Genomic DNA, 23,789 nt, shown 5'->3' with positions numbered 1-23,789 from the left:
AAGTACAGCTAGTAATTAAGAAAGCAAATACTATGTTATCTTTTATTGTGAGTGGAATTGAACACAAAAGTATGCTTCAGACATACAAGGCATTGGTGAATACTGTATACAGTACTGATCACTCTATCTAAGGAATGATGTAAGTGCGTTGGAAGAAGTTCAGAAGTATTTTGACAGGTTGTCATAACAAAAGGTGCTGCTATTGTTTCTTAATTTGGCTCCTAGATCCTCAGTCACTATGCAGAATCTCTTTCCTTGACCTGCCTATGTTGATGGTACCTAAATGGATCATGATAACCAGATTTGCTCTCTCTAACTGGCAGTTTATCTCCAGCCCAGAGTAGGTTCCAAACCCTGATACAGGCCACACAACCTTCTGGATGCTCTCTTCTCTGCAGAGAGTAATGTCATTCAACCTTCCAATACTGTCCTCTACTATGACTACTTTTCTTTTTGCTACGTTCATTTGAAAAGGTCTCTGAACTCCAATGTCATAGCTGATTAGTTATCTACCCTGCTGTTCTCACTCATCCAAACAGCAAAAAGAACCTCAAACCTTTTGGACAATAGCAAAAGTTGAGACGTCAGCACTTATGACCCTTGGATCTCCTTCCCTCATTTGCAGTCATACGCACCCTGACCAGGGGACCAAAATAAGATGATCCTATCCTAAGGGGTGTGGCCACCTTCTGATACAACATATTCAGATGACTTTCCCCTTCCCTCATGTTTCCAGTGTCTGAAGTTTGTCCTCCAATAGGGCATCCTGTCCATACAACAAAGGAGAGACTATGATGGGAGATTCTCATGCAAGATGAAGTAAACACACTTCTCCGCTCTGCCATGTTCCTCTGGGTCGTCCTAAGATTCTGGCATGCATTACCACAGGCACAAGTCTGTATTTTCCTTGCACTCCTCCCATGTCAAAAGTAGGATCAACTGTCAGTTTCCAAAATAAAAAAAACTCTTTACAGTTGGTGTAGGGACAAAATAAAGGAGGCAGTGAGGTTAGGCTGGTTTCATAAGTCTCTGATAGGTCTCCTAAAATATTTAGCTGAAAATAATAGTAGGTCCGACGAGAAAACCAAAACAAACTTCCAATGCTGAAAATCAATCGGGAAAAGCAAGTCAAAGTGATGAGTAACCCCGAGACTGCAGTTTAGCTACTGGGGTGACCGTGACACTGACGTGTGAAGATTATATTCTGACGTCCTGGGGTTTACTGATTCTGATTATTTGTCAATGAGATGAATGTTTCACCTCTAAGGCGGTCATCCCCTCCCCAGGCCGGGCCGCGGAACACACCACAAGCGGACACCATGAGCTCACCTATCCGACCCTTTGATCGCTGTGTTGGACTTGACGCGAAAAGGTTTGGCAAACATCTTCCTTTCTTTTCTGTTTTCCTGCAAAGAGGCGCGTTTCTTGTTTCGTTGAATTACAACCGATTTAAACGTTTTGTTCTCCTCCAACACTCATCCCACCAGCGATGCATTCGGCCATCTTGTACCCCGCCTTCACTTTTCCGGGTGGAACACAAGCCTCTAAAAGTGGCTGCTCCAAAGGTTCCGACCCACATTTCATTCCAGGCAATGCTACAAGAAAAATTGTAGATCTCAAAGTCACTGTCCCTTTTGTTCCTTGATCACATCGAGAAAAATAGTAAAGGGAAGACATCGAACTCACAGTAGAAGTACAAAATTGAAAACAGAACTGTGTTGAATACAAAGAAGAAGATAAAACATATGAAGTCTGTAAAGTCCACTGCCCAGGGTTCCTAAACTGGCCAGGTGTTAACCTGAGACCAGAGTTGTTGAGCAGTTATGAATATTGCAGCTTTTTTTGAGCTCTCAGGGCTTGGTTATTTTACCAATTTGTGCTGTCAGCATTTGCTTTGAACTTACCAGGTGAAAGAAACGAACTTGTGTTTCTTCAAGTTCTAATACAAACCATATCCCTGCTTTGCTATAAATGGTTGCTTGAAATGTAGTTCAGGTGTGTATTACTGGGACTAGGCTCATTGTTTCCAAGCTCGATAATGGCAAACATATTTTTCATCTTTGATGTGTATAACGTATCACACGTATAAAGTAAGAATGGGAAGTGTGAGTGGCTTCATCCCTGAATAAATTGTTTCTTTTGAGAAAAGCATTAATTTTAGTTCAAATTTACTGAAATTTGACTATGATAACATAATTAAAATTTTAAGTTAGTGTCTCCTTTTTTAAACCATTTCAGTCCGCCCTGAAAATCCCAGCTAATAAAATCAGATAATGGAAATTGAAGATTGATAACCATATTTTACCAGTCATAACTTTTTTCTTACTTTCATATAATACTTTGGTTTAATATTGCTTATACAGTGAAACAACAAACATGTCATAAATTTTGTTGCTTTTAAACTCTGTTATTCATTGTATAAGATAATTGTAAGGGGTTGGTTGGAGCACTTACCTTACAGTGCAATTTGGGGAGCAAATTTGAGGTACTAATTTGTCGCTACTGTTAATTTTTTCTAATTCACCCATGGATCTTTGCATCACTGGCAAGCGTTTATTGCCCATCCCTAGTTTCCTTGAGGTCATGGTGATAGAGTCAAAAGGTATGGCTCTGAAAAAGCACAGCAGGTCAGACAGCATCCGAAGAGCAGGACAGTCGATGTTTCCGGCATAAGCTGTTCAGCAGGAATGTTGATTCTTCTACTCCTTGGATGCTGCCTGGCCTGCTGTGCTTTTCCAGCACTACACCTTTTGACTCTGACTATCCAGCATCTGCTGTCCTCACTTTCTCCTGATTGTGGTGGTAGTTGGATTTCCATGACTGCACAAAATTTCACGAAGTAACAAACTTACAGAGGTATTTTCCATTATATATTTTGTAGAGAACCACGTAAAGAACATGCAGTGAGGATTGTGAAATCAAATTATTTATCAAAGAAAAATATCCCTATTACTGTCCTAATTATTTGTTTAAAGGAAAGTTTTATATATTGTAATTTGCAACCACCAGCTGCTTCAAAGCACTGTGGTGAATGAAGTAATTTTGAAATGTAGATAATGTTGTACTGTATGAAAAATGACATCACTCCCCAATTCAGCAGTAGTAAAGAGTTGGAGTGAGTGAATAAATAAATGCTGAAGGTAAGAAAGTTTTGGAATGGACATCACAATTGAGTGGTCGAGGCATCTAGCCACAGAAGAAACAATTATCTTTTGTAACGAATGAACCAACGTGGGCCAATGTAATTAGAAAGGGACAGCAGTGAGTGAGTGGAAAAGGTACCAGTGAGCAGGGTGGCTGTTTGGGGGCTTGGTAGGAGAGGAAAAGATCTTCCCGTCAGCAGTTAGTGGGATAAGGGTAGGACATACGTGGAAGTCATCCCAGCAGCAGCCTGAATGTGGTATGGCACATGAATGTTCTCCAAGCAGACAGTAGTGAGGGGACAGGTGGTGGGGCACAGAGGAAGGAGGAGATCTGTCCAGGAGGCGAGTCAGTGGTGAGTAGTGAGAAAGGAGGTTGTCCCAGCAGTGGGTGGCAGCACAAGTACCTAATGTCATAGACGTGCATATGCTGATCAATTTTCCAAAAATAAACTAATCCCACTGGCCTGCAGTTGGCTCATATCCATCCAAATCCATGTACCTATCCAAATATATTTTAAATGTTGTAACTGTACCTGAATCGGCCAGTTCCTTTGTCAGTTCATTCCACATATGAACCATTGTGTGAAAAGGTTCCTTCTTGGGTCCCTTTAAAATCTTTCCCTTCTCACCCTAAAACATGGCCCCTAGGTTTGAACTCCATCACCCTCAGGAAAAGGCCTTTGCTATTCACCTTATCTATATTCCTCATGATTTTATAAACCTCTACAGGGTCACTCCTCAATCTTTTACGGTCCAGTGAAAAAGTCCCAGCCTATCATTATAACTCAAATCATCCAGACCTGGCAACGTCCTGGTAAATCTTTTCTGACTCCTCTCTTATTTAATGATATCCTTTCTCTCACAGAGTGACCAGAACTGTACACAATACTCCAAAAGTGGCCTCACTTTTGTACCATCTAAACATGATTTCCCAACTGCTATACTTACTGGTATGAACAATGAAGGCAAGCATGCTCTAGGTCTTCTTAACCATCTGTGATGCAACTTTCAAAGGACTGTGTACCTAAAGCCCTAGGTTCAGAATCCAAAAATATACAAAATAGACATGATGTGGAAGTGTTGGTGTTGACCTGGGGTGGACAAAGTTGAAAATCACCAGACACCAGGTGATGGTTCAACAGGTTTAATTGCAAATACGAGCTTTTGGAGCGCTGCTCCTTCGACCTATAGCTAGAAAGCAGACCATATGGCCTCTCAATCTGGCCTATCAGTCAAGACTGGCCTGCCTCAGATTCTTACTCCGCTTTCATAGTGTTACTTTATGGGGGTGGGCATTGAAGGAGGTCCTCCCAGCACTAGGGGTAGCAGTGAGCATGGGGAAAGGAGGCCCTCCGAGAGCGGGCGATGAAGGAAGTCCTCCCAGCACTAGGGACAGCAGTGAGCATGAAGGGGGCGGGGGGAAGGAGATCCTCAAAGGACTATGAGCCGCAATGAGCATGGGGGAAAGAGGAGGTCCTCCTAGCACTAGGGGCAGTAGTGAGCGGGGCGGACCCGTGCCGTGGCGTGGCAGGGACGCGGCGTGGGTCTGAGCTCTGAGTGCCAGTTGGAGCGGAGCGGTTGAGAGGGATGAGCGGGGCGGTTCTGTTCCCCACCCCCTTCGTTTGCCTCTGCCCAGGGGCGGGTGTGTGACGCTGGGGCGCGCTCAGTGACGGATCGAGGAGATCGAGCCGGCCCGGGGTGGGGGAAGAGAGCAGCTAACGGACAAACGGTCGCCCGGAGGGAGTGGGATCCAGCGGCTTGCTGGGCTCAAGACAGTGAGCGAGGTGGTCGGCCGGGCCGGGCCGGGCCGGGCTGGGCTGGGCTGGGCTGTACTGGGCCTGGACCACATCCTCCCTCCATCACTACCTCCCTCCCACCACCCCCGACACCCCGCCTTTCGGCAGAGGCAGATGGCCAGCTCCGGGAAGCTGTGTGAGCAATGGCCGGCGGTTGGAGGCAGCTGAACACTCTCTGAATGATAGCCATGTTAACGAGGAAAACAGCGGCCCCTGGACACTTGGCCACGGGTAAAAGAAGCTCCTGAGTCTCACTCCCTGTCTGTCAGCTCATCCAGTACCTCCCCCCTTCCCCACCATTTCTATCAGCTATCACCAGTCAACTGTTCTTTATTAAGTGGGATTAGTTTATTTTGGGGAAAAATGATCTGCATCTTAATATTGTATTATATGCTTTTATTTTTCTATTATGTACAGTTAAGGCGGAAAACTTTGATAATTTTAAGTTTATGCTGGAGAATTTAAACCTTTGATTTCGGTGAGTTTCTGCCCAAGAGTTGAAACAAAGCAGATCCTTCAAACTTTTTTCTTAAGCACCATAATTTGTATTGTGCAGTTGTGGTTTTATTCTGTTCCATTTGGGTTACGCTCCTGCAGGCATATTTAATCTGCTCCCTACCCACTCCACGCTTAGACTTTCTCAAAAAAAAAGTGATCAACTTATTCAGATTTTCTGTTAAGGAGTCACCTTTGACGAAAACTGCCCATGTTGTTCTTGGATCATTTAATTTGTTCATTTAATGTAACCACTTGACAGGACAACGACAAACAACATAGAAAGTGCTGAAAAAAAACTCAGTGGGTGAGGCAGCATTTGTGGAGAAAAAGAATTAATGTTTCAGGTCCAGTTTTTTCAGCAATTTCTCTTTTTGTTTCTGATTTTCAGCATCCACTCTTTGGTTTTTTAACAGGATAATGAGTCACGCAAGTCATGACAGTGGGATGTGTTAAGATATTTTGATTATAGCATGAGTTTTTGGATGTGCAAGAGTATATAGAACTTCTGCAAATCTGCAGCAAGCACCACCTTCCCATAAAATAAGTTCTACTTTGTTTTTTGCTGTTTAGAATGTAACCTCATGCCGTCTGGTTTTGTGATGACTTCAGTTAAATTTTACACATTTTGTTTGTGCGTTAGACTCAAGAATGCCTACTCGTAACTTGTTCCTTTCAGCAAGGATTACTTCTGAGCTTTGGCTGTTAAACTAGCTGATGTGTTCCAAGTTCACACATTCTTGTGAATGGAACATCCTACCTGATCGTTTTGTTTGAAAATAGAGTTAGAATCCAACGACTGATGACTAATAATTGTGACATAACAGTTGTGGCTGTTTCTATGGATCCCATTTGACATAGATGTTACACATGCTGTCAGTGGCAGATTTAAGTTTTCAGGTGGTATTAACACGGTCTGATAACTATATATATGGAATGAAAACTTTAATATTTCACTTTCTTTGTGCAGTTCGTGAGTTTGTGAAATGTAGTTTGCACACCTTATTTAAATCTCGGTAATGTACATTATTGCTCATCTATGTAGATTAATTGTTTCAGCTTTGTTAATGTGACAGTGGAGTAAACCTAATGGGTTAATTGTCTTTTAAAAATAACCTGTGATCAGCTCCATTGATAACTAACTTAGGTTGCACCCTTCTAAATGGTGATCTTGTTGCCACGTAATGCCTTCTTAGATTTGTTACTCAACTTTGTCTGAGGTTTGCAAACATGCCAGCAGTGGCACAAATTTTAACTGCAGCAGTTAACTGATCAGTATGGTTCAGGTAATCTTTAAATCCAGTGTCTCTTGCACTCTAGATTTTGTTTGTTTGCTATCAGTAGCATTGTAGCATATTCCCAGTTCTGTTAATCTGACTAGTGAGTGAGTGGAACAATGAATTCCAAATTGTGGTTCACCAAATTGAAAGAGACCTTTTTGAAACCTTATTTTGTTCAGTACTCTGACCCACCTAGCTGCTAACATCTCATCTTAGTCTTAGTTCTGTGAAATCTATACTGAAATTGTAGAAATGTCACCACAGCTGACAGCCCCAAGAATCATTACAGGTGTACTACTGCTCTTTGTACATTGGCTTGTCTGGCCTAATGTCAATTCCATGCTTTTTCCCATAGAATTAATATTTTGCTCACTGAAGTGTTTTAAGTGCTCCTTAAATGTCATGATTAATACTGCTTCAAAAAATAATTGCAATTTTAGTAACACCATGTTTGCTAACCTCCTTTTCTGCACCGGTGGAACGGAGAACAAGTGACTATGTTCACTAAGACTCTTGCAACTGGAAAAGACCAGTAATCTCAAAGGAATGGCATTTATTTTAAAATACATGACCATTTTGTACTATTTTATATTGCTTTCAAAGGAGGGAGAGTCAAATAGCTGCTGATGTGGAGAACCTTCAGTGACAAAAATTGAAGACTTGGACTTTTTTAGATTACGTAGTCTTTGAGATGCCTTACAGGGTCAGGCTACATTAAATGTCAAACTTCAGTATTTAACGATGTGAGAAAGGCTGGTTTTAGTAAAAGATTATTGTTATTTTCTTTCTGGTTTTACATGTTTTACCAAAGCACCTTTTGCAGTTTGAGGGGGATTAAGACTTCCGAGACTAATTTCTAAAAATGTCATACATGCTTTTATTTGACAAAGAGAGAAGAGAAAGAAAATTCATTGCAACTTTTAGTGAGGTTTTCAATGGGGAAGGCAAGTGGTAACCTGCTGGAAACATAGGCTAGTTATTTGCTGTGAATTTCTCTCTCTCACATTAGTACTTATTTGCTGAGTCCGTAACTCGAGTAATGGTGTGCTTTTGACTTTTCTGTTTACAGCCCAATTTGGGGATGTCTTGTATGACTCATACATGCGTGTAGATCAAGCTGAGAGCCAAGCCTCGTGTGTGGAGAAGGAAAGCCCTGTGGGATTGCCATCTCTTAATAGCTTAACGGTAAGCATAAACACAGTGTGTACCATACGTTAAAATGATGCAATTTTATTATTCCATTAAAATTTCTTAAAGGACAGGTTAATAAATTCTTGTTAATTTGACTGAGGAGCTCAGGACATACAAACACAGGATCATTCTCAATACTGTGTATTAAATTTGCTATGAAATATGATACTTTTACATTTCACCACATCTCCCTTGCCTCATCAACTTAATTAATTCAGCATTGGCCTGTGAGGCTGCAGGTAAATGTGTTTACACTGCTATAGACTTAACTGTAATTATTCTGGAGGTATCTAACAAGTTCACTCTGGCTGAGTGAACATACTAACATCAAAGTAGAACAGGATAGGCCATTTGGCCATTCATGTCTGGTTTGTTTGTATTTAGAACCCCATAATCCCCCACCTACCTCTGACCTTTGAGTTCCTTGCATGACAAGAATTTATGTTAAAAATATTTAATGACCACACTGCCACCAGTGCCATATTCTGAGGCAGATTTCTAAAATCTCTCAATCTTCTGTAAGGGTATCCCCAATTTTAAAATTAATGCCTAGTTCTGGACACACCTGCAAGAGGATACTTTGTAAGACTTCCTTGTCAAGACCGTTTTGGGTTCCTACACACTTCAATTAAGTCACACCTCACTCTTCTAAACCCTGTCTAACCTGTCTTCTCCTCAATCTAGGTAGCAATCTAGCATAGCTCCTCTGACTCTTCTGCAATGATTTCTTAATTAAGGAGACTAAAACTATGCATAGAATTTGAGCTGAGGTCCTAACAGTGACATATATAATTCTAAACTTTTGTGACTCATGCACTAAAGCACCCTGGTCCCTTTACACTGTGGATTACCACAGTCTGTCTTTGTTGAAGTAATACAGGTACGCAATCCTTTGTCTGAAATCTGAAAAGCTCGAAAATCTGAACTTTTTTTCGTGGAGTGTCATTTTGGTGTGCAAACAGATGACCCAACTCCACACCCACTGGAACCACGTCACTCAGATGTGACGTGACAGTGTGGCCGAGCACTGGCAGGCGTCACTTGTGTCTCAGAGCTCATACTATTCACACGTGCGTCTGCAGTTAGGTATTTGATTTTATTTCACTGTGAAAATGTCACTTATTCTGAAATCGGAAAATTCTGAAATCCGAGAAACAACTGTTCCCAAGGATTTTGGATAAAGGGTTGTGTATCCCCAAACTTCCTGCAAAAATGAACTTCGCGTATTTTCATATTAAACTACATCTGCAGATTTTTACCCAATCAATCAATTTATCTCTGTCAGTCTGCAAACTTCTTAAGTCATCTTCACAGCATAGTTTCCAAACTCTGCTTCTGCTAAACTTTATCTGCCGTGCCTAATTTTCCCTATTTAAATAATTAACATAAGTTGTTTAAAAAAAAAAGAAGTGGCCTCTATGCAGAACCCTGCAGAATTCCACTCATCGCCCCCTGCTAATCAGACAATGATCTATTTGGTAGGTTCATAAGATCTAGGGGCAGAATTAGGCCATTTGGCCCATTGAGTCTGCTCCGTCATTCACATAGCTGAGGTGCTCCTCACCCCCATTTTCCTGCCTTCTCTCCATATCTCTCCAACCCATTACCAATGAAAATTTAACTCCAGCTTAAATTTGCTTACTGTCACAGCTTAGGGTAGTGACAAACTCGTCATTTCTGGAATCAATATAGTGAACCCCCTATGAACTGACTACAATGCCATTACATCTTTCCTCAAATAAGGGGACCAAAACCGTGCACAGTACTCCAGCTGCGGTCTCAGCAATGTCTTGTATAGTTGCAACAATACTTGCTTACCTTTGTATTCTCTTCCTTTATGTATAACTGCCAACATTCCATTTGCTTTCTTTATTATCTGCTGTACCTGTATGCTAGTTTTCTGTGACTCCTGAATGAGGACACTCCGCTCTCTCTGCACTGGAACACCTCGAAGTCTCTCCTCGTTTACATAGTAGGTCACCTTCCTATTTTTCCAACCAAAATGCATGACCTCACACTTATCCATATTAAACTCCATCTGCCAGGTTTTGGCCCACTCTCCTGACCACTCTATATCTATTTGTAAGGTTCCTATTTTTTCATTGCAATTACCGTCCTGCCTATTTTTGTGTCATTCACAAATTTGGCTACAAAGCCTTCTATACGCACATCTAAGCCACCAATGTAGACTGTAAATAGCTGGGGTCCAAGGATCAAACCCCGGTGGCACCCCACTGGATACTTCTTGCCATCCAATAGACAATAGGTGCAGGAGTAGGCCATTCTGCCCTTTGAGCCTGCACCACCATTCAATATGATCATGGCTGATCATCCTTAATCAGTATCCTGTTTCTGCCTTATCTCCAAAGCCCTTGATTCCACAATCCTTGAGAGCTCTATCCAACTCTTTCTTAAATGAATCCAGAAACTGGACCTCCACTGCCCTCTGTGGCAGAGCATTCCACACAGCCACCACTCTCTGGGTGAAGAAGTTTCTCCTCATCTCTGTCCTAAATGGTCTACCTGTATTTTTAAGCTGTGTCCTCTGGTTCGGGACTCACCCATCAGCAGAAACATGTTTCCTGCCTCCAGAATGTCCAATCCTTTAATAATCTTATATGTCTCAATCAGATCCCCTCTTCTAAACTCAAGGGTATACAAGCCCAGTCGCTCCAGTCTTTCAGTGTAAGGTAATTCCGCCATTTCAGGAATTGACCTCGTGAACCTACGCTGCACTCCCTCAATAGCCAGAATGTCTTTCCTCAAATTTGGAGACCAGAACTGCACACAGTACTCCAGGTGTGGTCTCACCAGGGCCCTGTACAGCTGCAGAAGAACCTCTTTGCTTCTATACTCAATCCCTCTTGTTATGAAGGCCAGCATGCTATTAGCCTTCTTCACTACCTGCTGTACCTGCATGCTTACCTTCATTGACTGGTGTACAAGAACACCCAGATCTCTCTGTACTGCCCCTTTACCTAAATTGATTCCATTTAGGTAGTAATCTGCCTTCCTGTTCTTGCCACCAAAGTTGATAACCATACATTTATCCACATTAAACTGCATCTGCCATGCATCTGACCACTCACCTAACTTGTCCAGGTCACCCTGTAATCTCCTAATATCCTCATCACATTTCACCCTGTCACCCAGCTTAGGATCATCAGCAAATTTGCTAATGTTGCTAATACCATTTTCTATATCATTAACATATATTGTCAAAAGCTGCGGTCCCAGTACTGATCCCTGTGGTACCCCACTGGTCACTGCCTGCCATTCCGAAATGGAGCAGTTTATCACTACTCTTTGTTTCTTATCAGCCAACCAACTTTCAATCCAAGTTAGTACTTTGTCCCCAGTACCGTGCGTCCTAATTTTGCTCACTAACCTCCTATGTGGGACTTTATCAAAAGCTTTCTGAAAGTCCAGGTACACTACATCTACTGGATCTCCCTCGTCCATCTTCAGAGTTACATCCTCAAAACATTCCAGAAGATTAGTCCAGCATGATTTCCCCTTCATAAATCCACGCTGACTCTGACCTATCCTGTTAGTACTATCCAGATATGTCGTAATTTCATCATTTATAATAGACTCCAGCATCTTTCCCACCACTGAGGTTAGCTGGTCAATAATTTCCTGTTTTCTCTCTCCCATCTTTCTTAAAAAGTGGTACAACATTAGCCACCCTCCAATCCGCAGGAACTGATCCCGAATCTATCGAACTCTGGAAAATAATCACCAACGCAGCCAGGATTTCTCGAGCCACCTCCTTCAGTACCCTGGGATGTAGACCATCAGGCCCTGGGGTCTTATCAACCTTCAGACCTAACAGTCTCTCCAACACCAATTCCTGACAAATATAAATTCCCTTAAGTGCAGGTCCTTCAGCCACTGTTACCTCAGGGAGATTGCTTGTGTCTTCCCCAGTGAACACAGATCTGAAGTACCAATTCAATTCTTCTGCCATTTCTTTGTTCCCCGTAATATATTCCCCTGTTTCTGTCTTCAAGGGCCCAATTTTAGTCTTAACCATTTTTTTGCCTTTCACGTACCTAAAAAAAACTTTTACTATCCTCCTTTATATTTTTGGCCAGTTTACCTTCGTACCTCATTTTTTCTCTGCGGATTTCCTTCTTAGTAATCCTCTGTTGTTCTTTAAAAGCTTCCCAGTCCTCCGTTTTCCCACTTCACTATGCTATGTTATACTTTTTCTCTTTTAACTTTATATGTTTCTTAACTTCCCCGTCAGCCACGGCCACTCCTGTCTCCTCATAGGATCTTTCTTCCTTTTCGGAATGAGCTGATCCTGCAACTTCTGCATTATACACATAAATATCTTCCATTGTTCCTCCACTGTCATCCCTGCTAAGGTATTGCACCATTGAACTTTGGCCAGCTCCTCTCTCATAGCTCCATAGTTCCCTTTATTCAACAGAAATATTGTCACTTCCGATTGTACCCTCTCCCTCTCAAATTGCAGATTGAAGCTTATTGTATTATGGTCACGACTTCCCAATGGCTCCTTCACTTCGAGGTCCCTGACCAATTCTGGTTCGTTGCACAATATCAGATCCAGAATTGCTTTCTCCCTGGTCAGCTCCAGCACCAGCTGTTCTAAGAATCCGTCTCTTTCTTGAGGTTCAATACCATCCTGATTCTCCCAGTCTACCTGCATGTTGAAATCCCCCATAACAACTGTAGTAACATCTTTGAGACAGGCCAATTTCAGCTCCCGATTTAACTTACATCTGACATCCAGACTACTGTTTGGGGGCCTGTAGACAACTCCCAAGAGGGTCTTTTTACCCTTAGTATTTCTCAGCTCTATCCACACTGAATCTACATCCCCTGATTCTCGGTACCCCCGTGCAAGGGACTGAATATCATCTCTTACCAACATGGCCACCCCACCCCCTCTGCCCGTCAGTCTGTCCTTACGATAGCATGTGTAGCCTTGAATATTTATTTCCCAGGTTCTGTCCACTTAAGGCCACGTCTCAGTTATCCCCACAATTCCAAAAGAGCCTCAAGCTCATCCATCTTATTTCTAATGCTTCGTGCATTCATGTATAGTATTTTTAATTTGTTACTGCCCTCACCCTTCCCATCAACTCCTATTTCACTCAACCTTACAGCATGATCCCTTTCTGAGTTTTCTGCCTCATTGATACAGTTGTCTTTCTTGACTTCCCTTGTTCTAACTTTCCCTCCAATTTCCTTCTTAAACATCCAGTTTGTCCCCTTCCCCCATAGCTGTGTTGCAGTAGCAAACCTGCCTGCCAGTATGCTGGTCCCTAACCTATTCAGGTGCAAACCGTCTCTCTTGTAGAATTTACGCTTACCACAAAACATACCCTAGTGATCCAAGAATTTAAATCCTTGCTTCCTGCACCAGTTCCCCAGCCACACGTTCAAGTCCATTATCTCCCTGTTTCTGACCTCACCAGCCCGAGGAACTGGAAGCAAACTGGAGATAACCACCATCCAGAAAAATAAACATTCATTAGTGCTTTATTTTCTGCAGGCCAATTTTTCTTCTGTACTAATATTATTACCCCCTACATGATAACCTCTTATTTTCTACAATAACCTTTAATGTGGCATGTGATCAAATTCATTCTGGAAATCCAAGCACAGTACATTCACAAGGTTCCCTTTATCCATAGCATGTCATCCTCCTCCAGAGAACTTGAGTAAATTGGCTAACCATGATTTTGCTTTCATAAAATCATGCTGACTCTTCTGATTGAATTTTCCTAACTGCGTAGCTTAATGATAACGTCTAATACATGGCAGAAATCAAGCTAACTAGTCTGTGGTTTTCTGCCTCACCTCTTGAATAGGGAGATTATAATTGCTACTTTCCAGTCTGAAGCATCCTTTCTTGAATGTAGGAAATTTTTTGAAAATTAATCCCAAAGCATCTCCTATTTCATATGTCACCTTTTGTCAGATCCATGAAAGAAGTCAAACTTGACCTGAAGACTTACCAGCCTGTGGTTCCATCAGTTGGCTTGGTATCACTTTCCTCACGATTAAATTTCACTAAGTTCCTCTCTATGTTCCACCATCTGAAGTAAAGCAATTATTGTACTGTCTTTTTCTGTTGTCCATAATAAAAACAGAAGAACAGTATCTAACCATTTCATCTGCCATTTTCTTATCTGTTATTAACTCCCCATTCTCGCTGTTTGGCAGACCAACTCATTTTACATAGTCTTTTCCAATTCTTGCTATCTAGTTTTACATTTCTAGCTAGCTTCCTCTCATACCCTAATTTCTTCCTTCTGATATAAGCTTTCAGTCATCCTCTGCAGTTCTTTATGTTCTGACCAATCATCTGACCTGCCAAACATGGTTGCAGTTGTGTACATTTTCTTTAAGTTTATTTTTTCTACCATTTTTAGTTAACCAATGATGTTGGATCCTCCTTTCCTTTTAGAGAAGTAATTTACTTTTTCTGAGTATTCTGAAATATCCCCTCAAATGTCTGCTACTGCTTCTCTATCGATTTACTCCTTAGTCTCAGATGTCTGTTAACTTCAATAAGATCAGCTTTCATGCCCAAAGTTGCTTTTATTGAAGTTTAAAATATTAATTGTGGACCCAATCATCTTGCTTTCAAACTGGATGTAAAATTCAATCGTAGAGTGACCGTTGCTGCTTAGGGGTGTCTTTACTCTGAGGTCACTCATTAATCCTGTATCCTATTACCAAGTCTAATGTAACCTGTGCTCTCTACTCAATTCCAGAATGTGCTGCTCTAAGTAACAATCTATGAAACATTCTATGAACTCCTTATCCAGGCAGCTACTGCCAATTTTCTAATTTTCCAATTTCATATGTGGCATAAAGTCACCTATGATCATATTGCTATATCGGAAGCGTCCAATATTTCTTGTAGATTCTTTGTCTTTGTTCTGCTTGGTGTTACAATGCTTGAAGACCATTCCTCTTACTTTTTTCCCCCTACTGTTCCCATAGTAATTGTTATAACTATTTCTCTTTCACTTTAGATCCCAGGACCTAAGCACTATTTGACAATTGCTGAGTTGACCTTGGCTGATGTTGTCACCTCCACACTCTGTCCCCCTCCCACATCCTAATCTAATGCAGAGGTTCTGAATTCAATTTTACTGCTTATATTTGCAAGCTGTGCTGTGCTTCTTTGCAAACAGGTATTGGAGTGTGTCCAGTCACGTTTCACAATATTCTCTGGACTGTTAATAGGTCTCTTTTACTTTTAATAGACAACAAAAGACTCGTAGCAGCATGTGTTATCTTCTGTTAAAGCTGCACTGTCCTTAACAAGTAGACAATATACCATATAGTCCTTAATTGGGAGGTTAAATAAATTCATTTCAGCGAAACCAGTCTCTCTTTCTGCTCTTTAGATTAGTACACGTAATACTGACTCTTCACTTTTTGTATACTTCAAAATGAACCTCTTCTGCCACCTATCTGCCCACTCCATCACATGTCAATGTCTTTTTAAGTTCTTTAACTTGATGTTTCTCTTGTGTAGAATCAGGAATTTTCAGTGTCATTTCTGGAAGGAACTTTACAAATGTCTGCATGGTGTGATAGAAAATGCAAATATTCTGTCAAGTGCCTGTGAATATATGAAGATTTACTAGTGTCTAGTTATGCATGTTTATTACTTTGTCTATTATACCTCCAATAATGCCTTGCATTTGTATTGAGAAGCAGGAAACATCATCACATGATCCTACGTAACTAGAGAAAGATCTTGTTTCATTTTATCATAACTTCTGGCCCCTTCTGAAATGTACTTTCCACCCAAATACTTTTGGCACCCACTGCCATCCCAGTAATTTTTGATGGAACTAGGATATAAACTGGTATCCGGCCTCATTATTCTCTTTGCATTAGTTGCCTGGGGGTGGACAGGAACCCACTCTCACCTTTATAAAATAACTTGGAGATTTAAGGAGGGCTCCAAGTTGTGTGTGCTTTACTTCTGTATAAATGTGTTTCTGACTCCTTTGGTATTCTTGTAGGTTAGCTCCCTGTCTAATACAGATTATTTGAGTGGAAAAGACATTTTGAAAAAACACCTATATTTTATTCATTGAAGTAATAATACCTATAAAATGTAGGCCACTCACCCTGTCAAGTCTTCTGCCATTGAATGTGATCATGGGTGATCTGATAATCCTCAATTCTACTTCCCTGCCTTTTTCCTGTAACATTCGATTCCTTTACTGATTAAAGATCTGGCGTGTATGTCATCAAATAATATATTGCTGTTGGCTTCAAGGGGACATCTGAACTGTAGCATTAGTCTCAGTATTTCCTTGTTAAGCTCTGGTTATATTCCATTTTCACTGACAATAGTAACCCAATGCAGTTACTTCACTATTTTAGCAATCAAAGATCTGCAATTACCCTGGGTCTAAATTGACAGATACATGTTCTTATTAGGTTCTTATTATTTGTAGCCCTTAGTTGTTCATCTTGAAAGAATTGCCCATGTTTAGCTGTAATTATGAATAGAGTGGTGGTGGAAGAGAATCTGCAATTGAGTTTTGGTACTGATTTAAATAAAAAACATAGCATAACTGCTGAATGGAACACTTTCCTATTGCAGTCTTGGAATCGAGAAGGTGGAATATTCAAACATTTATCTTTTTTTTGGTAATGTCTAAGTAATTAGGCTTAGAGGCTGACTGTCCTTCAGCTTTAAATGCTGGTCGTCTTCAAAGGTGATGCGAGTGAAAATGCTGACCCTGACTGTTACAAAACACTAGGTTATAGCAGTATTGAAAATACAGTTCCTAAGAGTACAAGTGCATGTTAACCAGAAATGTGGAGAACAAGAGGACTGCAGCCATTCATGGCCAAATGCAGGAAGGGCTGGATATTATGCCAGCTTGGGCTGATAATGTATGTTGTCGTGAAACTCAGGCACTCAAGCTCACTCACACTGTTGCACACAATCTCACACCAGGTCAGATCCTGCAGTGTGTATTTTCGCACCTGACTCCCCAAAGCCTTTTCACCATCTACAAGGTACAAGTCAAGAGTGTGATGGAATACACCCCACTTATCTGGATGACTGCAAATCCAACTACACTTCAAGAAGCTTAGCACCATCCACAGTGAAGCAGTCCACTTGATTGGTGCCACATCCACAAGAGTTCGCTTCCTGTGTCACCAATGCACAGCAGCAGCATTGTGTACCACCTACAAAATGCACTTCAGTAATTCACCAAGGCCCTTTACACAGCACCTTCCAAACCCGCAACCACTAATATCTACAATGACAGGCACTAAATACATGGGAATAGCACTCTTGCAAGTTCTCCTCCAAGCCACTCACCATCTTCATTTGGAAATATAAACCTGTTCCTTCAGTGTCACTGTCAAGACCCTGGAATTCACTCCCTAACAGCACTCTGGGTGTACCCATGCCAAATGGTTTTGCAAGTTCAAGAAGGCAGTTCACCACTATCTTCTCAAGGGTAATTAGGAATGACCAATAAATGGTGGCCCAGCCAGCACAATTCATATCTCGTGAATGTATAAAAAAAATGACGAACTCACCTGACTATGGTAATGTTGTTAATTGTGAAGAATCACTAAAATCTGGTTAATTATGGTACAAGAATGTGCGCAGCAATGGGACCTTGCATCTGCATTCACTAGAAAAAAAGAAATCTGTTTCTGGACACTTACAATACTGTAAAGCTTTACTTTTAAATTATAACATCTTAACCAGCTATCATGTCTTGGCTGGAAATACAATCAGCCTCATTGTCCTTGAACTAGTGAGAGGAATGTTGGTCATGATTCTCAAAAACTGTTTGCTTTTCATTGACTACTAGAACGTGCTTCTGTGGATGTTTGATGAGCACAGGATAACTAATGCAGCTTATTATAAAATTTGCAGTGCTCACTGCAAATGGCCATTTAGTGTCTATGTGAGAGCAGGCCAGGTCTTAAGCTGTATTGAAGTGAACATTAGCTTCTTTGCTGTAGGAGGGGTGGAAAGAAAAACAAAATGTGCACAACTAATATCACTAGTATTAAATTTCCTCAGTGGGCCCTCTGTACTGATGAAATTTCTGGCCAGCTATTAAGTGGACCAAATGAAAAAACTTGGCGCACACAATCCGATTTATACTAATTGGTCAGTTTAAATAAATGTAGAAATTGTATTTGCAATGGTTCCATTAAGGGTACCATTCCTCCATGTTTAACTTATTACTATTACCTTAGGTGGGGGAATAAAGGAAATGAATAATTGTTTGAGAACTCTTTGTAAATCTGTATTTTTATTCTATTTGAATTTAGAATTTGATGAAACTGAGAGCACATGAATGCAATCTCCGAAATCTGGCCATGAACCGCATGTGATTAATTCAGAACCCAAGTGTGGCTAATGAATTTCCCTTTACTAAATAAAAAAAGAGAAACCAATATTGGCAATGTATAAGTGTATTTACATGGTGTGTGTATATTTACTTTGGGTGAAAATAGTTGTGTTAATGAATTTTTAATCATTGTAAGCACGTTACTTTGCAGAATGATGGTGGGCATTTCAGTAAATACATTTGATATGTATTTTTGTGTTTTTTATATATACACACACACACACAAGATTTTCCATTTAACAAAAAAAAAAGCATTTAGCTGCAGAGGGTGGTGTGTGTATGGAATGAGCTGCCAGAGGAAATGGTGGAGGCTGGTACAAATTGTAACATTTAAAAGTATCTGGATGCGTATAAGAGTTCAGAGGGATATGGTCCAAATGCTGGCAAATGGGACTAGATTAATTTTAGGAGATCTGGTGAGTGTGGTCAAGTTGGAGCAAAGAGTTGTTTCCATACTGTACATCTCTAGTACGCTAAGATAGAATGTCACTCCAGGTACATATATACTGAGTCAGTGATATTTATTGAACAATAGTGCTTTAAAGGATGCTAATGAAAAGTTAGTCATTGTGCAGTTTGATCTAATACTATTTTTTGTTTTGGCAAGCTGAGCATTTTTCTTCTGTTCACATTTTAGATTGGCAAGAGCACAATGAAAGATCATCTGCCAGCTTCATGTCGGACTCAAGTCAAGGTGCAACATTTGTTTGAAGATGCTGGAAACAGGCGGAATAATGCAACTATGCAGTCTACTGTTGCTCGAACTTGTAAAACAGCACTCCCTTCACTTAAGGAAAAGACCCCTGATGGTACAGCATCATCTAAATCAGACAGCATTACGCCCAAGTCAAAAGCTGCAATATCACCAACCCAAGCCATGAAGATGCACATGCATCAGTTGTCTTCCTATGAGCATCAGGAAATCTTTAACTATCCTGAAATTTACTTTATGGGCTTAAATGCGAAAAAGCGACAAGGTGTAGTAGGTGGCTCAAACAACTGTGGTTATGATGATGATCAAGCGGCATACATTCTTCTGCCTCATGATCATGTAGCATATAGATACGAGATACTTAAAGTTATTGGGAAGGGAAGCTTTGGGCAGGTAGCTAAAGTGTATGACCACAAATTGCGGCAGCACCTGGCATTGAAGGTAGTGCGAAATGAGAAGCGGTTCCACCGGCAGGCTGTAGAAGAGATCAGAATTCTGGAACACTTGAAAAAACAAGACAAGAACTTGCAAATGAATATTATCCACATGCTGGAAAACTTCACATTCCGCAATCACACCTGCATGACCTTTGAACTGTTGAGCATGAACCTGTATGAGCTGATCAAAAGAAACAAGTTCCTGGGATTCAGCCTGCAGTTAGTACGGAAGTTTGCCCATTCCATTCTACAGTGCCTGGAAGCATTGCAAAAAAATCGAATTATTCATTGTGATTTGAAGCCAGAAAATATTTTACTGAAACAGCAAGGCCGTAGTGGCATCAAAGTGATCGATTTTGGGTCCAGCTGTTACGAGCATCAGCGCATTTTCACCTACATCCAGTCGCGATTTTATCGAGCCCCTGAGGTTATCCTCGGCTCGCGTTATGGGATGCCCATTGACATGTGGAGCTTTGGTTGCATCCTTGCTGAACTATTGACGGGATACCCTCTCTTTCCTGGGGAAGATGAAGGAGATCAATTGGCCTGTATAATGGAACTTTTAGGGTCTCCACCTCAGAAAATGTTGGATCAGTGCAAAAGAGCCAAGAACTTCTTCAACTCCAAGAATCAACCCCGTTATTGCAGTATCACTACACTCCCAGATAACACAGTCATTGTGAACGGTGGCCGCTCTAGAAGAGGTAAGCTGCGAGGGCCACCAGGTAGCAGGAGCTGGATGACGGCATTGAAGGGTTGTGAAGACTCACTCTTCATCAGCTTCCTAAAGAGGTGTTTGGAATGGGAGCCAGCTAATCGCATAACACCCACCCAGGCTTTGAGACATTCATGGCTAGTTAGACGTTTATCTAAACCACCCACTGTGGAGAAGACTACACCAGTTAAATCTACACCAGATAGCAATAGTTCCTTGCCTGGAATTGTTTCCAAGTTACCCCAAAATCTTGGCACAAGCACCAAACTAAGGACCAATTTGGTGCAGATGGCTGATTCAAATGGAAATAATATACCTCTACGTACTGTGCTTCCAAAATTAGTTAGCTAAGGCTATTGTGTGCTGCAAATTAAACCGGAGAACATGTCAAATGCAAAAAAAAAAGTTTCTTATATAGGTCTTTTTGCTGGTAAATGTTAAACAGGTATTTCCAAATTATGTATTTCAATTTGAAAGAAACTACCGTAATTTCCAATTTGCATTAAAGTGCATAAAATTATTCTTTATCCGTCTGACCCACTCAAGACTATTGTAATTTTTAATCTGAATTAAAATATGAATACCCCTAGTTTGAAAATAATATGAAGTAAATGTACTGTAATTAAATCTCACTTAATATTTTTAACTACCCTGAGATGAGGTGACTGAATATAAAATATTGTGCTCAAGACTTGTCTGTGTCAAGTCTCATTTAACTTCTTTTGACCACATTTGAGTTTAGTTAAAATTTTCTAAAACAAAATTGTCATTCTTCAATACAGTTTTTTTATTAGTAAGGATCCTATGAGCTGCCAACATGTTTCCAGTTCCTCCCCCTCCCAAATGTACCTGCATGCTGAACTTTATTGAATGAGGCTTTGGTGGAAATCGAGAAGACTTGATGTCAGTCACTAACGATCCTGTTCATGCAGTGATTGGCCTTAAAACATCTGGTAATTAATTGCCACTCTATGCCAAATTAGCCAATTGTATTTTTATTTGCTTTTTTTATGAGTCACAAAAAAGGCCTGTGAGGTCATGAGCTCAGCTATGGTTGGGTACTGCAAACCAGCTTTATTTCAGTGTGTTACACACAATACCTTGCTATCATCCTAATGCAGGAATGAACTGTCAGCTCCCCTCTACGCTATGCAATGGAAATCTATTAATCACTCTTGTCAAAGAAACCAGTGCTTTTTATTCTTCTGGGTGACAATTTATTCCAAACATTGCTTGTGAGACACATACCCTTCTGAACTCTTCAGATCGGGGCTTTCAAAATTTATATAGCTGTTAGTTGTCCTGTGTCCTCCCCTGGGTCCCATCTCCCATCCTAAACTTGCAAATGTCCTTGGGTATATAGCACCTTTGGGAAAGAAGCAATTAATTGGCAAATTTGAACAAGATTTGTGGCAGCTGAATTTCACCTAGCGTTCTCTCTTTCTGAGGAAGGCAATTTTAGGGTGACTTTGTCATGAGCTGAGTTTTATTTTGCTTTTTTTTTGTAAGCTCTAGGTGCCATCTTGGAGAAAAAAACTGCAAAAATTTGGCTTTGTAAATGTGCTATTGGGGATTAATATCAGTGGTTAAGTAAGTAGACTAAAAGTGGGAGTGCAGATGAGGAGCACGCTTTTGGTAAATGTTTTGCATGATGCCAAATAAGCACCAAGGCTTAACCAGAATTCACTATCATTGCTCATTGATCAGCAATTTATATTCAAAATGGTGCCAGAGCAGAATGGGTTGCAGAATCTAAAATGTAGCAAAAATGTATAATTCTGCAGTACCTTAATTGCATTACGGAGGTGGCAGTTTCGTTGCCAGTATAGCAGTCTGATTGCAAACAGTACAACATTTTTTTTAAAAGTCTACACAAAGAGAAATAATGCCAAAAAATATTTAGTATATGGTTTGCCATTATTTGAAATAATGGAAGCTAGCAACCAACAGTGCAAAAAACAATGTTTCACATCACCACTTTTGTGTTTCTGCATGCTGATTTCTCGAGAATAATTGGATGAAACGTTTCCATACCCTGACTCTTCACCAATTGTAGACTGTAAAATTTTGGCCTGAAATTGCCTGTTCACAATGTGCAGGTTATTTTGAAGTGAAACTATTCACTTCAAGTATGATCTAAATATCCTCCCCTGCACTGGAAAGTTTTCATAAATGCTACAATCGGTCCTCCTCCAACTGATATTTCCTAACTTGACCTTGATCCCATCGGAACAATTTATAAAGGCAAGACAAAGCACATTTTAAGCAACATTCACTAAAGCTTGAATATCCAAAGTGCAAATTTAAGTACTCTTGTTTGATTACTACGGTGGTTTACAGGAGTTTTTAATGTTTCCATTTGATGGGTGTTTTTAATCTTAGAATTGTACACTTTTCAGGTTTAGTTGGTACAGTTTAAGAAATGTTACAACAGTAAATTTTGATAACTGGTCAAGTGAAGACCCAAACTATTTACTATTAATAAATTGAACAAACACTTCATGAAGTTCATTTCTCCTACTTTATAAAGGTATATAGATAAGGATAATCCAATGGTTTAACATTACAGAGGAACCTCGATTATCTGAACGAGATGGGCGGGCATATTTCATTCAGATAATTGCTTATTTGGATGATCAATTTGACCTTAAACAAGGGAAGCCATACTGAGAGAACGCTGTGCTCTACCGGAGAGTTTGTTTAAATCTATAATTTTGATGAGTCTGCTATTTAAACAAACTAATCTTTCCATGCTGCAAATTGCAGGTTAAACTGAGAAGACTGAACCCTTACCATTACATAAATGTATGAAATCCCAGCATTAAACAAGGTCTGGAACAGCTGCTACAATCATAATTGTCAGTTTCCGCTGAACTCGGTGTCGTGGCAGAAAGACAGAAGCACTGTCTCGTGCATACGTTAGTGCATACGTTAACATTCTGTGCCTTTTTTTTCACCATGTATGGCCTGGTAAAGTGACTAGAATAAAGCACTTACTTTTGCAAAGGGCTGTATAACTAGCCCTTATGTAAAAAATATCCAGTCGCTGATGCTTGAGGTGCTTGTGTTTCTCTGATTTTGCCAATGTTTTCACACATTCTTCAGTACAGGTAATTCAAATGCACTTACCTCTGATGTCAGGTTGCGGGATCTTCAGATATCCAAAATTTGGATAATTGATATTCAGATAATCGAGGTTCCTCTGTATTAAAACATCTATTGGAATAATTTCAGGTGTAATAAAATTTTGGTTACTGAAATCCTATATGCTTTATTTGCCAAAGAGAATTTTAAATGTGAAACTTGATATGTGCAAATTATTGCCCCCATCTTCAAGTATTGCTTGAAGAAAAAAATTATCTTGCACTATATGCAGTTCATGCAACTGCTGCTTGTTTCTGCTCTTGAGAAATCAGATGGATGAACAGAGTTTGGGCTTCCTAAAATGGAATTGAAAACCTAAGTAGGCAACAATAGCTGCCATAGTGTTTTTTTTTCTGCCCCTCCAAAATAAAGAAAAATCCACCCCCACTTGCCTTCACTGAAGGGTTGTGACAGTTTGCAACTTCAAAATGGGATCACAGTGGAGGGAAAGTTTGGGAAGTACTGGGCTAAGTGGA

General features: G+C 40.4%; 2 protein-coding genes across 5 annotated transcripts in view; one reads left to right on the top strand and one right to left on the bottom strand.

The window, feature by feature from the left end:
• Positions 1-1,534, bottom strand: part of eif2d (eukaryotic translation initiation factor 2D) — a 41,003-nt gene extending 39,469 nt beyond the window's left edge. For 2 of the 4 annotated variants that reach the window (XM_072563669.1, XM_072563670.1), the window contains exon 1: positions 1,330-1,534. In XM_072563669.1, the coding sequence (XP_072419770.1) occupies positions 1,330-1,385 (56 nt within the window). In that variant the 5' untranslated portion in view covers positions 1,386-1,534. The remainder of the gene's footprint in view (positions 1-1,329) is intronic. The other 2 variants (XM_072563674.1, XM_072563671.1) reach the window with 2 other exon arrangements.
• A 3,131-nt stretch (positions 1,535-4,665) lies between these two features.
• On the top strand, positions 4,666-22,669 carry dyrk3 (dual specificity tyrosine phosphorylation regulated kinase 3). The gene is made up of 3 exons (XM_072563666.1): positions 4,666-5,170; positions 7,784-7,899; positions 18,943-22,669. The coding sequence occupies exons 1-3, from the start codon at positions 5,119-5,121 to the stop codon at positions 20,518-20,520; spliced, it is 1,746 nt and encodes a 581-aa protein (XP_072419767.1). The 5' UTR covers positions 4,666-5,118; the 3' UTR covers positions 20,521-22,669.
• Positions 22,670-23,789: the final 1,120 nt, after the last annotated feature.

This window comes from Chiloscyllium punctatum, chromosome 45 (assembly GCF_047496795.1).
Source record: "Chiloscyllium punctatum isolate Juve2018m chromosome 45, sChiPun1.3, whole genome shotgun sequence".
Lineage (NCBI taxonomy): Eukaryota > Metazoa > Chordata > Chondrichthyes > Orectolobiformes > Hemiscylliidae > Chiloscyllium > Chiloscyllium punctatum.
The sequence above is the reverse complement of the archived record's forward strand: the minus strand, read 5'-3'. Positions and strand labels throughout refer to the sequence as shown.